The following is a 14927-nucleotide window of genomic DNA, read 5'->3' as shown; positions in this document are numbered from 1 at the left end:
TGGGATTCATTCTCATTTCTCATGTAAGGAGGATTCTCATGTGATCCTGTCCATATATATATATATATATATAAAAGAGTTAAAGCAAGTTCTTTTATGTATGAGGTAATTTGACACGATCAGGACATCACTAATTAAACAAGAAAAGGTTATAAATAGATAAAAAGTTGGCATATGGAAAAAGTGACACAAATATATCAATAGATGAATTTGTCGATTACAGTATTTTCAAAACCAACTTGTATTTAGTGGTACCTTTTCTAATTTTCCTGCTGTAGGTGTAACCGTGTAATCATCCAATAACACCATGAAATTTACTTCTACCACTTTGTTCCTATGCTTTATATCTAATGGATATTAACATAATTAAGAAAAACCAAGAAAAATTCATCGCAGAGTGCAAAAGATCAAAAAGTAATCATAAGTTTGTTTTTAGATCTTAATTTACCATTTTTTTCAAAAAGCGGAAAATGATTAAATCACATACTTCCTCCGTTTTTTTTAACATGTTACACTTTCTATTTTAGGAAGTTTCAAATTAGATGTTACACTTTTATTTTGAATAATAACTTCTCTCTATCTCTTTCCTATCACATGTTCACATGGAACCTTTTTGTTTTCTTTCTCTCTATCTCTCTCCTCTCCAAAAATTGCCTAAGAATCCGTAATTTGAAAAATGTAACATGTAAAAAAAACGAAAGAAACATTAAAAGGTTGTAAATGACAAATTTTCCTAAACGTTAACATAAAAGCAGTTCAAAGTTGAAAAAATACTGACAAAAGTTAGTGATAAGAGATAGGATTTTAGCTGATTGTTTAGTATTTGAACAACGCCTTCCAACTCCCTTCAAAAGGAGGATTCATATGAAATCCACTACATAGCCCGCCTTGAATCTGCTATTTGCTGCAACAAGAAACATTATCAAGGTCATTTTCATTATTGAATCTCGCCTTGAGCTCTAAATTATTGACACATTCACCTCCTATCCATTTCAATTGTTGATTATGGTACATTTAAAATTAACGAACGAAATGGAACTGTACAATGTGCCCGAACCCAGTCATAGCTATGTAGTATTACCATCTAATGGCTACAACAACCTAGTTCTATCCTTAAAGAGTACATAATAATAACTTTAACCATTTTGTGATATATATGCAGCAGGCAAGGGTGTGAGTGAAGAAAAGGAAAACTAGAACCAGAACTTGAAGCTCCACTTCGCTGGGCATCAATTTCTAGGCCTTGAAAGTTCCTGGTAGTGTACTTTATAATGACCATAAGATGCAAAACTTTGTATTTACAGCACCCCCAATTCATAGTTCAACTTCTTGGAGATCATCCCCAGAGTTGTCCCGATTCATGTGCAGATCACCCGTCAGTTGATTACTAGGCATAAACGAAAGTGGGGAAGCTTTGATCTCAGTTGTTGGTGGCAGAGTGTATGGGTCAGTCTGCATTGCACTCCATGAGGCAGTACGGCGAGATTGGGGTGCAAGAGAACTTTTCCCACCTTCTGTTGTACTCTTGCTAGGTATGTTACCAACACTTGGAAACCTCTGGATTGTTCCCACAGGCGAAGGAGCTAGATTTTGGAACGGGTCATTCATGGACATGAAAGGCTTTTCTCCACTTTCAGAAACTTCATTTCTGTTTCCAGCTTCTGCACCTGAAGTCTGTTCATTTGTCGGTGCTGCAGTGGGAATGAAGAACTTGGCGCCTGTCATACTAACAGGTTTAGCTGATGGTATTGATGGTGCCTGGAACAGATTTGTCGAAGCACCACCACCCTTGTTGAAGGTATCCACATACCTATTATTCAGAGGAAGAAACAAAAAATCATTTACTGGAGAATGGGATCACAACCAGTAGAGAATGTAATTTACAGAATTACCCCTTTCCTCCTCCCGATCTCCAGAACATAAAAAGAAAAAAAGAATAAGGAAAAAAACGAAAAAAACATAAAATATAGAGAACATCAGCACACGGAACTGCTGATTGTAGCAAAATAGAGCTACATGTTGCATAAGCTTGTATTTCTAACTCACTGAACTCTGTAAAAGCAAGAGTACTTCTCCTTCCCCTTAAAATCCTTACCCAGAAAACTGAGGGAAAATCAAACGTATACTTGATAATGCAACCAGAGCAATAGGGAAACTGATTCAGACCGGAACTGAGGATCATAATTTCAATAAACTTTTCCAAGCCCCACTTCGAAATTCATACAGCTATTTCTATTTCACACTCTTGTTTGTCATTTCATACGTTATCTATCAATGGATAGTTAATTAACTGACATACCTTGATCGTACACCCATCCGATTACGCGCTGAAAATTGATTTGAGCTAGGCAAACTAGGTGGTACAGCGCTGCTTTCAGGAGTTGACGTTATAGATCCTGGACTACCATTGACGGCATTCAGTCCGTCATTCAATGCATTCTTCAAGTTATAATCTGAATTTCCATTTTGGAATGCTCCAGTCACTGGTGGCGGCGGCGGGGCAGATTCTTCAGGAGTTGGTTCAACACCTTCCTCCACCCATCTCTTTAGCTTTTCGTCGTAATAGAATTTATTTGCATCCCCCAATTTTGCCTTCATATAAAATAAGCATAAACCATCATTAAGAGTACAAATTTTAGAGATATTCCATACAGGTAGGGGGACCTAGATGTAGATATAAATGATCTACCTGGCGGCCTTGACGAGGTCCTAAGACCAATCCAACAGTCTTTTGCAGGATTTGAGCACCAAAGTTCAAACGACCAAAACGAGATGTTCTTGTTGAGCCAGATTGTTTTCCCACTGTGCTGGAAGAAGTTGATTCATTTGCAGAACTCACTGGATCCTATTTCACACTCATGAAAGAATGTCAATGGGCTAATAGAATTGCAATTAACTTGAATAGATGACCTAATATAGATAGAGGAAAAGACAAAAGAAACAGCATGAGCAGCAGCATATCATACCGGCCTAGGTGTTCTACCAATATCTGGCTCTGATATGCTTCTATTTTGCAAGGTCATTTTACTTTCATCTACGGCCCATTGGCTTATTGGCTCCATGGATGCTGATGGTGTCAGCGATGACATACCCATGGTTGATTGACTGCTCATTATATTCATGGATGCTGATGGTGTCATCGATGAAACACCCATAATTGATTGATTGTCTATTACCTTAGGGGCCAGTGTCTGAAATTGATTTTCGTTGCCTTGAAAACTACTTGGTGTAGTTAAAGATGAAGGACCAGGTGGAGGGAGTCCTCCAACAACACGATGAGCGGTACTATCAAAAAAGTTGAGCAATTTACCCACTATCTTTGCCGGAGCTAAGTTAGCTGCATATCCACTCTGAAGAGATAAAAGAAATTCCACTTACACATAAATTGTAACATACACTGTACTCTTAACTTAAGGAAGGTGAGGTTAAACCTGTTGGTGTGTCCTAATCCTCTCTTCAAGAGATGATAACAACTGTTTCAATGTATCCACCTCTGATGATCGCCCAATCTTGAGAGATTTGTTAACAGCTTGACAGTATCTGTATTAATCCAATATCTTAAAGCAACGCCAAGAGAAAGAGATTCTAACAATGAACAAAAGACACGTACATACTTTAATGAATCTGAAACCTTTCCAACCTCCGCTAGCATATGTGCATATATGAGTTTATATGCCTGAAGTTGAAGCAGAACATACTGAGAATTCCCAAGAAACTTTGCATACTCAAAAAGCTCTGTTCTCTGCAGTAACGACCACATATAAGACTTTATCTTCAAGATTATTTATACCTCTAACACCATTTACTTAACTCCAAAATTTAAAAATCAAGCATTTGCAGAGAGGCCTAGATTACCATATAAGCTGCTATGAAGTTATGGGGCATACATATAGACAACAAAGAAAACTGGAACCGCCCATATTATCAGCAGTACTAAGGAATTACAAAGATAATCAAGATCAAAGAGAAAAATATGATTATTGCAGCTATCAGAGCAAAAAGGTCAAGAGAATGCAAAGTAATTACTCGAATTTAGCCAACAGGCAAACATCAGAATTAAAAGTATCAGAGTAACCATACATAATTGTTCAATATGGACTCTCTGCAGGATGATTATTCATTCAGTTGCCTAGCCAATTTTTTAAAAAAATACTGAAGAAATTTCTTTAGGATTTAGCATAAAGAAAAAGTTGAAAATTATGGGAGAAGGTACAAAAGGAAGTACCAGAACTCACCTATCATCCACCCAACACATTTACACAAGTATGAGTAGAACATGACATGCCAACTAATCTGCAATCTCACAGGTGTGTACTGCTAGGTGTGCAGGACACAACTTAGTAGCCACAAATGGGAACATCGAACGAGAAGCATCTGAGGGCTTTCTTAGGAGTCCAAAAAAAGATGAGAACCAGGGTTTCCAACACAAAATATCTCCTTCTCCCCTATGGTCACAAACTCATAAGGACTTTATTCAGGTATGAAATTGTTAAAGCTCATATGGAAGCACAATCCTGGAGTATATAAAAATGTTGAACCAAATCCAACAGCACAGTACCCGCTTCCTCCTTGTTGGGTATGTGGAACAGGACAAGGGAAATTTTTGGCACAGATAAACAAGCACGTTTAACCCTGCTGCCACTGTCCTTCCTTACCTAATAAGATAGCCACAGGTCATACTGATAGGCACTATCAGTGAAATCCCTAATAAATAGGTTGTGGAACAAATTTAGAAGGATAAAACTTAATGGCTATTCCATCATTGCTTAAATATGACTTTCCTAAAAGAGAGTAAACACACTTGACCTGCAAATTTCCTGTTCATTCACAGCACTGTAGTCTCTTTACTCTTCAAACAGAACATATTGGCAATCCAAAAGCCACAACTTCGGCGACTAACCATTACTCCATAACAAAACAGGATTCAAGGTGTTGCTTAGTCAAAATGTTGATTGAAGCTGTTCCATAACTGTTCGATAGTAGAGATCTTTGTGGCCCTTTCAGTAGCCAGAATATAATCAAACAATTGATCTTCGATTGTCGAGGAGAAGTGAAGATCAATGTCTCTATAAGAGCACTAAGACTAACACTTAGCAAGTAGCAACTAGTTCAGAAAGTAATATAACTACTATCTATGCCAGATAACATTTCCCCCGAGTTCTTTTCCCAATTAAGAATTAGTAGCCTTCTTAAATTTCTTGGGGTGTTTGTTTGTAGGGATAAAAACAGGGATAGGTATAGCAAATCCCTTGTCTCTCAATATTCTTTGTTTTTCTATAGGGAAATAACTTATTCCATATGGTAGGGAGTAGGGACTAGGGATGGGGATAAAATGCCACCTTATCTCACAATTCCTATACCGGGGAGGGAGGGGGGGGGGGGAGGGATAAGGATTGGGAGTAACTCTTGCCAATACTAAAAGACCAATTTGTCCAGATTAAATGACCAATTCGCTTCTCATCTCTTCTTGTTTCTTATACTTCGCTGCTCTTTTGGTCTACTCCCAGGTAAGTTCAGCTTCCAATTTTTTTTCTATAAAAGAATCACATTTTGTTCATTCCGTTTTTATGATTTGGAAGTAATTCTTGCAAACTAAAATTTCTACAAATCTGTTTTTCGGTAATTTGTGAAAATTATAGAAATTAAAATGGAATGTGGAAAAACTAGGTTGAAATTGGACTTTATATAATTTATCTAATGGTTTCAGTTGGAATGGAAAAACTACAGATAATTAGATAGATAAGAAATGTATATGATTCTTTTTTACCCTGGGATGAATAAGTTGCAGGAGTCTTTCTAGTAGAAATTTTATATTCACAGCTACTGATTGTTTAGTTTTATTCTTGTGAGAGATAATATCGATTATAGTAGTAATCATGCTATTGTTGTTATAAAATCCTTGTTTTAGTCCTAAACACCAAACAGGGGATAAAGAAGTCCCAACATATCCCCACTATCATGAACAAGGGTCAAGGATAAGTTTAATGAATTCACCATCACCAATTTCCCACCCCTAACCCTCTAATCCCTACCCCACATGTCAAAACACCTGCAATGCACCAAGACAGACCACCGATTATGTACACTTATGCTAGACGCAAGAAGGGAGGCACAGGGAACAATAGCTCATTCTGTGGATAGGGAGTATCTAATTCTGTTATATGGAAATATGACGTGTCAGGGGGTATGGAGGAATATGACCTGTCATTCTGTTAGAAGGAAGTGTGAGGTGTCTCTGCTTGTTAGAGAGCATGGATGAACAGAATAAACAAGGGAACAGAATGGTAGTAGGGATATCCAGAAAATTGTTGAAGTAGTATTGTAGTGGGAGAGCCTGGCCTCTAGAAAGCTCAGTTATCTTGTATTTCCTTTCTGTATTGCTCCTATAATCAAATCAACCTTCCTTTCTCTCTTGTTTGTGTGTTTAGCCATTTTTGTGCAACTGAGCCGACTGAAAGTAGCGATAGCATTCCAACACCCCATTTAGGTTCAATGGATATGGGAAAATAGAGTAATAGATTGGATTTTCGACGTTGATGGTTAGGACTAAAAAGACAAATAAGAGTCTTAGGCTGTGTTCTCTTAAGCATGTTTATGCTTTACTTATTTTTGCTGAAAACATCCTATTTTCATAGAAAATAACTTAGTTTTGTTGGATGAATTATAACTTTTCTTTTGACATCACTCAATTTAATGAACTAAACTTATTCATGTTCTAGTTATTCTTTTACTTAATATTCTAAAAACGTTAAATTCTGTTATGATATCGTTGCTAATATTTTGATATAATTTTTCTTTGTTCTTGTTTAGTTATACTTTCATTATCAATATTATAAAGATCATCGTCACCATCACAACCATTAGTAATGTTATGTTTGGTGCTATCTCTTAAAAAAAATACAGAAAGTGCTTCCTTATAAAATACTTTTCTTTTGTAGTTCCTGACATAAAAATTCTATCATCTTTTTTAAAAAATGATAGCATTGTAACTACTACTAGTAAAACAAATATCTTTCAAGTGAAACTATAACCATCACTCTATTTATCACATATTTATATCCTCCTCTGTAAATGACACGTAAACTAAAAGTTAATTAAATGAAAAACTAGAAGTTGATAAAAACTAGTAGTAGGTTTTACAATGAAGAATAGCACGTAAAAATGGATATAAGTTACAACAAAGCTATTTTTGGTCTTTCCTAAAACGCAAAGTAGGAAAAAAATAGGTGAGATAAGATGGGAAGTATATAATCATTGTTATAACTTTTTTTTGTTGAGCTTATCGTATTTTCTGGAACTTCAATATTTTGGCCATAATGATAAGTTAGAGGAGGATTCAATTTGTCAAACTACCATATGTATATGTGCACGCATAACTACGAGGGGGGGGGGGATAAAATATCTAGAAACATGTTGGACCTTTTGTCATACATGAAAGAGTTAACTATATAGTGGAAACATTACAAGAGAAGTCTAATTTCATGCATAAAGAAGATGGTGGAACTCAGAAAGGAGATGCAAGAAACAGAATAGCACCTGAATAGCCTCAGGATTCGCATACGTCCTTGGGGAGTTCCAGTGGTCTGCACCAATGAGACACAATCTTGCACTATCTGAGTATAACTCAAAACCAGCTTCCGCAACCAAGTAGCAGATATGTGCAGCAGTAACCTGTAAAATTGGTCTTGTAATGAAGCTGATAAATCTACTCCTATGTATTCTAGGCTTTCTAGCAGGGGTTGTATTTAACACAAACTGGTGATATGTAAGTTGCAAACAATGAAAATTAACAAAAAGAAGTAATACCCAACAGCTGCTAAAAGAAAGTGGATAACATACATCATTCTTTTCCTTCAGCAGACAATCTCCTAGATGGATAATCACAAGATGATCATTCTCAGTTCTATTTGCAGATATTACAGCCAAATTCTCCTCCCAGTTATCCAACATGCTACAGCCTGCATTCTGTTTCACATACTGAAATGTGAGTATGACAACAACAATTAATGGAACAAGTAAACACCTCAACATAGCATCAATAAATGAAATCAAATTTCCATCACCTCTCCCCCAAAAAATGAAGCCAACATGTATTGAACCTAAATTCCTGACGATCGCGGCATTTGGCAAATAAGACCAACCATCAAAAAAGCATGTAGAGGAGAATCAGGAAGTAATAGCATGTTTAGACATCAATCCTAAACCTAAACAGATAAACAAAGCTTGATTTCTAAGTGGCATATACCCCCCCCCCATCTGACTAGACATCAATTCATGAATAAGTAATTAAATTTGAAAAAGTTCCAATTCTTTCCTAGAGTGTTATAAGCAATAGTAATAGAAGCTACCTACCTGCACCAGTTGTGGTGTATTTACTGCTCCATATATGTTGCCAGGAGGTAAGATGCTGTTGGAGAAAACCTCTTCTGGTTTTCTTGCAATTAAAAGGCAAAGGGTTCTCAAAGGTGAACCAACCACTAGCTGGCTGACGGCCATTTGCTTCACAGTATCAGCATAAAACTGCAATATTCCAACCATCAACTAATTAAATTCACTAAACAATGTGGATACACCATTCCCTAGACTGACTTCCTGATTGAAGATGATAGATAATGCAAGTACAAACCTGCTCCCCAAGTTCACGAGCAAGAATCAGAGCAAATCCCCAGAACTGACCTTCTTGAGCACGGTGCAAAGCCTCCATTTTTCTACCGGCTATAAGAAGTTTTTGTACTTCAGAAGCAGTTGTCTAAGAAAAAGTAGGTATCCATTTTAGTCTTTGCCATAAGTGGTGATGCCTATATGCTAAAACATGCCCTAAAGAAATGTAGACAGGTCGAGTATACCTGCATATATGCTTCAGAAGGCAAGGTTAATAAGCATTTTGACTCACTAAACTGGTCATCATTCCTCTTGGCAGACGCAAAGAGTTTAGCAACTGCTGATTCTGGAAGGTCATTTTCCTAACATAAATGAAGAAAACCGCATGTTATGAGAAATTTTTCTTGACAATTGAACAATACGAAGTAATAAGGCCGACACAAGGAACCCACATCCCTCCCCCCGCGCCCCTTAACAGATACAGAGCAAAATAAAGAGTCAAATATCAGAAAAGTCAATCAAGAATCCGCTCAAATAAAAAGCTTTCCTTCTGAAGCATCTAATTTGTCAGCCAGTTCAACCTTGTCTCTGTGTCAGCAAAGAAAAGGCTCCCGTGTCATAACCAAGGTAATTATAGAATTTAACTCCTCAATTTCCAGTCCCAATGCTCTTATACTCTCACATAATTGCTGCATTCCACGAGGGGAAACAATCACAGAAGTGGTCGCAGTAAGAGTTGCCTTATCGAATCCGCTTTCACGAATGAAGCTAATGCTTATGCGGCATCATTAATGGGTTTTTAACCTCACTTTCTGAGGGTAAGCAGTATTGTTTCTACATAGTATGACCAAAGTCACCAAACCCATCACAATATGAGTGGGTTATATATTTGGTGAATAAATAATTATATAAAATAAAGTTTCATTGATTACATAATTCATTAGCAAAATATTGATTGCTTTTAAAATCAAATCCACATTGATTAACATCCCTTTGTTACTGATACAACTCAAACACATTAAACAGCTTGTATGCCCTAGCATGTTATTCTCTTTTCTTTGGTGTGTACATGTTGTTTTTCCCCAACAATGCATGATTTTCCCCTGAAATGGGAAAGAAAAACGTTCCAACGCAGCGAGTCCCCTTTGAGTAATGAATGCTGCAGCAAAGGTGCTTTTTCTTGCATACTATAACAGGGTTTCCCAGAGTGGCAACTGCAATTCTGTGACAGCATGGCTAATTGGATAATCATACGAATGGTTAAGTTTTAATTCCATGCATTAGGCTACATTTAGTTCACGTGAGAAACACACATTACAATCTCTATTATATAAGCCAAGGGAGGAGCTACGGTGTCCCCCTTTGAAAAGATTTTTTGACCCTTACCTATTAAGAAATTAATTTTAAAATTCAGAAACCTTTTTTTCCAATTACACCTTAGTTTCCCACTAGCCATATCATCATCTCCAATCTCTCTCACTTATCTAAACACACCCCAAACCACAATCTGAATCTCGACCACGCCAATCAGAAAAAATTATGCCTCAATTCACCACCAGGAATGCTCAGAATTAGAAATGACAAAATAACTCAATCTCGCCAGATTAAAGCATCCCAGACCAGATTTATGCTATGTCAAAGTGACTTCGAATCAGCCAGGCCAGAAATGTTCAAACCAGCTAGATCTTTTTTTAGAAAACCCATTACCATTAACATCTTTAAAAGGATATTTATAACATGATAAAAAAAAATGTAGATTTTGAAAGTACACATTATCCCACATGATAAAGATTTTTTGTTATATATGATCAAAGCACAAAATCTAGTGAGACCAAACCAACCAGAATGTGTAAGATGAGACCAGACTTTAAGAAAGTTGAAACCATGTCACTTTTTTTCAGGTGGAGAGAGCATAGCCTTAGTTGTAAAGCTAACTCCCAATTTCAGACAATATCCTCAAAATGTGAGATTGTTCCTAGTTGATCAAATAAGTGGGATCAATAAAGCGTATGTCCCGAACATGGAATTATTCCTCTCATTTTTCCAGAAAATACAAAAGAAACAAATTGAGTACAGACAGATCCCAATCCTAATCCTGAATAAGACAAGCACCACGTTCTCCATAGCAGGATGCTGCCCTGTGTTGCAAACTAGTAGCTCTCACATACCAAACAGAGGAAACTTACAACTGACCATGCATCATTAGCTAAACAGCTAACATTATATGGTTCCAGAATAGATAATTACCAAATTGCTTGTTTGCATAAGCATGTGACTCCTAAGTCCCAACTGTTCAAGAGTTATTGCTTTGCTTCAACAAGCCCCCAGGCCCCCCACCCCCTTAATATCCATCTTCCTCACTATATTTGGAGAAAAAAATACCTTAAACTACCTTTACTTATTCTAACAACACAAGGCAAAGACTATAAGCTCCACCAGAGAAAAAAAAAAAGTTAGTGCAGAAGAGTACCAGTTCATAACAATAGCAGATTCAACAAACCTTAACAAGTTAAACATTTTTATAAGACAATAGCAGATGGGGAACTTCCAAATTCAGAAACAGAAATACCTTCAATCCTGTGTCCCCGCCAAAGGACCGAAGTTTTCCATAATGCTGACATGCTATTTTAAGTAAGGAGAGAAGCAACTTCAAACCTTGACTTTTACCATAATTCATTTCCAGAGATTCAGAGTTTGCTATCCTCTCATCAATCCATTTATTCAACTCTTTGCTTCCCACATTTCCCCCAACCAAAGGACCAGGGAAAGATTGATGACACAGATAATTAAAATAGCTATGAGCACCTATCTCAGTGCTAGAAGGACCATTGTTCAAACTCACAACTTCCATCATATTGAGCACAGATAGGAAGCATCCATCACCATTCTGCAAGAGTGAGAAACGGCAAAAAAAAAAAAAAATTACAGATAAGAGGTGCAAAGAATAATTTACCAAATCCCAGATGACCACAACATTAAATTCACATGGTAAAAGAATCTATGCAGGGCTATACCTTGCTCCCAATTGTTGAGAACCCACCAGCACAATTATCTTTCATAACTACAAGCTTCCCCCCAAACCCAAATGTAACTAACGCATGAGGTGGACGACCTGCAGATGACCTTCCCTCGCTTGGTGTATAAGAACCATAGTGGCCATTGGAAGAAAAGGGTTGGCCAACAGTAGCTGCATGTTGACTATTGTAAAAATCAGTTGCATATTGAGCTGGCCCATTCTGCGGTACTTGTTCAACATGACTGAATAGCTGAAAATCATTTTCAGCAGAGGTACCCACCATCCCAAACTGAGCAGTTCCACCCTGTTGACCATATTCTGCAGAGGATGTAGCCGAAAAATTATTAAGGCCTCTTTCGCTGCTGGGACCTTGTGGCCCATCAATATGATTGGTACCCTGACTGCTATTATGAGAATTAGCTGATGAGGAAAAGAATCCATTTTGATTACGAGTCTGATCTGTTGACTGAACTAGTGCATGATATGCTTCCAATGAACACCATTGTTGCAGTATTGTATCATAATACCATCCAGGGTACTGAGGATCAAAAATCATATGCACTGGATACTGATATTTCCCATCCTGTTGCAGCACCGAATTCAAGCCGGACATATTTTCAGTTGTACTATATTGACTTATATCACCAACCGCATACTGAGCTGTTTGCTGCTCATAAGAAACTTGGTATGACTGGACATCAGAAGATGCAGATGGACTGTGCCCATCAGCATCAAACGTACTTTGTACATTTCCACCAGTGAAGCCAAAGCTCTCCTGTCCATTTTTAGTTCCATCACTGCCGTGCAACTGATACCATTGCGCCGTGTTTGGATCATATTTCCATCCAGGGTAAAGACTCTCCCAATACTCAACACTGTATGTATTTTCCCCATTAGGAAGTTGTTCAGCATACGTCCCCGTTGTACCTTGATACTCAGCATGAATATATGAACTCTCTAGAGTTTTATTCTCCCTTGTTCCATATCCAGGGGCAGCCTCAGCTTCAGTCTGAAAATTTCCTATTTCTCCTTCTCCTAAACTAGCAAAAAAATCATCATAAGATTCAACCTCACCGCCACTACCTTGTAGAGCTGGATCAGTATAGGCACTCCACTGGACTTCCTTAACACCACTTGTGGGTAAATTATTCTCTTCACTCAAATCTGACTTAACCTCAAAAGCCGTAATTGCATCCTCTGACACTGGTCCATTGTCCAAAGAAGGAAAGACTGACGATACTGATGTGTGATCAGCCTCCGCAACAACCACCTGTTCTTCTTCCCTTGCTTCAACACTCTGAGTTCCAATATTATCATCGCTTCCCTGCACCCCCGTCGTTTTCGAGCCAATGCCTTCACTACTAAGATCGCCTAAGCTTAAATCAGCAAATAGTTTAACTTCATCAGACTCAACACTCTCATCGCTTGCACGCTCCCCTTTGGTTTGGGAGCCAATATTTTGATCACTAATCTCGCCTAAGCTTAAATTGGCAAATGCTTTAACTTCATCAGACTCATTCCCATCCAATATATCATGGGTTTTGATGAATTGGGTGGTTCTGGAACTAACATCATCATCATCATCGTCGCTTACTAGCTTATCAAAGAAATCCTCATCCGTCTGATCCTCCAACTCGAATGGAGGATTTGACGCCATTAAATCCCTAAAAATATAATATAGAACAGCAGCAATTGCAATTCTTCAAACCCTAAAACCCCTAAAAAAATGTGGTGTGAATAAATAGCAGCGAAATTGTATATGAAAGCATGAAATTAAAGATCTGGAGACTGAGATAAGCAAATCAAAATCAAAATTGAAGAGAAATATTTGAAGAACAACTCCCGAGTAGAAGATAATTGACAAATCTATGGGCTCTTCTTCCTTTCTATAAAAGTATTCTGGAAACTGAAAACAGATTGAGTTGATAGTATTAATACACAAGTCAACAAAATTAAACTTACAGATCAAAACTTCGCATACACGTTCATAAACAAATTTGATCGCATCAGGATTCAGGACACAGGAGAGAGAAACTAGAAATTATATACTTCATATATAGCGAGAGAGAGAGAGAGAAATAAGTTACTTATTAGTTATTGTGTTGGGAGTAGTCGCAGAAACAGAGGTTTTTCAGCCCTTTCCCCCCTCTCTCAACCAGTCCAACTAACCTCATTGTCCCAATTCCAAATCGAATGCCACCTCTTTTTTTCTTTTTCTTTTCGGAGTTTTTCCCCAACTTCAATCCAATTCCAAATTAAATTATGTACTCTATAATATTTAAGTTCATATCCCAACTTTTTTTAAGATAATAATATCCAATCCAACTTTACTAAATAAAAATTTCATCCTATTTCTTTTTTTTATTTATTTCTTTTTTCGTCTCTATCAAAAGTCTATATTTTAATTTATTGTGGTCTAATTAGAGATTATAGATATTATTTATAATTTGCTTTGTCTTAGTTAAGGCTTACTAGTACAAATGGATCAAGGATTCAATTCGATTTAGAATTTCCAAGCTTGAATTCCATTCAATAATCATGATTAATTGAACTATAAATTATGTGGACTTTATATTCTAATAACTTTACGACGGGCTCATATATAATTATAAAACATAAAATTTATATCCGAAATATAGGTGACATGCTTTAACCGATGATGTTATCAAAATGTGAGTGGTGGTTAATCTGATGCATGCTAAGCGAGATGTTAATGTTGTGGCTCACAAATTAGCAAGATTTGGAATGGAAATGGAGGACGAGAAAAAAAAAAATACACTTCTCACGTCTCCCTTGTGTATATATGGGATATACGCAGGACAAGATTAGTAATGTCACCCTTCTTCTTGGTTAAGCCTGGTTTTATGTAGCTGGATTGTTGAAACTGTGATTCTCTTGTTGCCTCTCTTTAATCGTCTCTTCCATGGAACCCCAAGACAGTTGAATTGTAAATTATCTTAATGTTTGTGGATTTAAACCCCAAATAACGAACACTCTTCTTCTGTGTTAAAAAAAAAGGACTATATATATTTTCCTTTTAAAAAAGCGAAGGCTATATAATATTTGATAAAAGAACATTCAAGATCACTTGTTTAATATTCTAATTTGAAGTAATTAAATATGCATATATCTCTCTATATCATATGCTTAATTATATAGCAAAAATTATGGCAAAACTATTTTAGAATACTAGTTACACTATGATTTTACCCTATATTTCTTTTATCGATTGATACAACATCACATCTTGATGAATTTAGGATTTGGTTCTAATTGAAGTTGGTTTGATCCATTTTTAAAATTCTAGATG

At 36.8% G+C, this 14927-nt stretch overlaps 1 protein-coding gene across 3 annotated transcripts; it reads right to left on the bottom strand.

Moving 5' to 3' along the window:
• Positions 1 to 919: 919 nt before the first annotated feature.
• Positions 920 to 13800, bottom strand: LOC104907841 (protein transport protein SEC16B homolog). 3 transcript variants are annotated; one of them, XM_010696847.4, is made up of 14 exons: positions 13580 to 13800; positions 11616 to 13281; positions 11171 to 11488; positions 8847 to 8963; positions 8627 to 8749; positions 8353 to 8520; positions 7840 to 7965; positions 7537 to 7671; positions 3615 to 3742; positions 3432 to 3540; positions 2967 to 3350; positions 2690 to 2845; positions 2300 to 2592; positions 920 to 1810 (listed from the first exon to the last, which is right to left on the bottom strand). In XM_010696847.4, exons 1-14 carry the CDS (start codon positions 13594 to 13596, stop codon positions 1315 to 1317), a joined length of 4236 nt encoding a protein of 1411 aa, XP_010695149.2. In that variant the 5' UTR covers positions 13597 to 13800; the 3' UTR covers positions 920 to 1314. The 3 variants fall into 3 exon arrangements, with proteins under 3 accessions (XP_010695149.2, XP_010695150.2, XP_010695151.2); XM_010696848.4 differs by having other exon boundaries at positions 11616 to 13335; positions 13580 to 13799; XM_010696849.4 differs by having other exon boundaries at positions 11616 to 13326; positions 13580 to 13799.
• Positions 13801 to 14927: the final 1127 nt, after the last annotated feature.

Source organism: Beta vulgaris, chromosome 5, assembly GCF_026745355.1.
Source record: "Beta vulgaris subsp. vulgaris cultivar EL10 chromosome 5, EL10.2, whole genome shotgun sequence".
NCBI classification, from domain to species: Eukaryota; Viridiplantae; Streptophyta; class Magnoliopsida; order Caryophyllales; family Amaranthaceae; genus Beta; species Beta vulgaris.
Note: the sequence above shows the minus strand (reverse complement) of the source record. Positions and strands in the feature narration are given on the sequence as shown.

Excerpts from the sequence above, each read along its gene's own strand:
- LOC104907841 (XM_010696847.4), bottom strand. Across the intron at positions 7,966-8,352 it reads ATACACCACAACTGGTGCAG|AATGCAGGCTGTAGCATGTT; the intron begins GTAGGTAGCTTC and ends TATGTGAAACAG. Across the intron at positions 3,541-3,614 it reads AAGGTTTCAGATTCATTAAA|ATACTGTCAAGCTGTTAACA; the intron begins GTATGTACGTGT and ends GGATTAATACAG.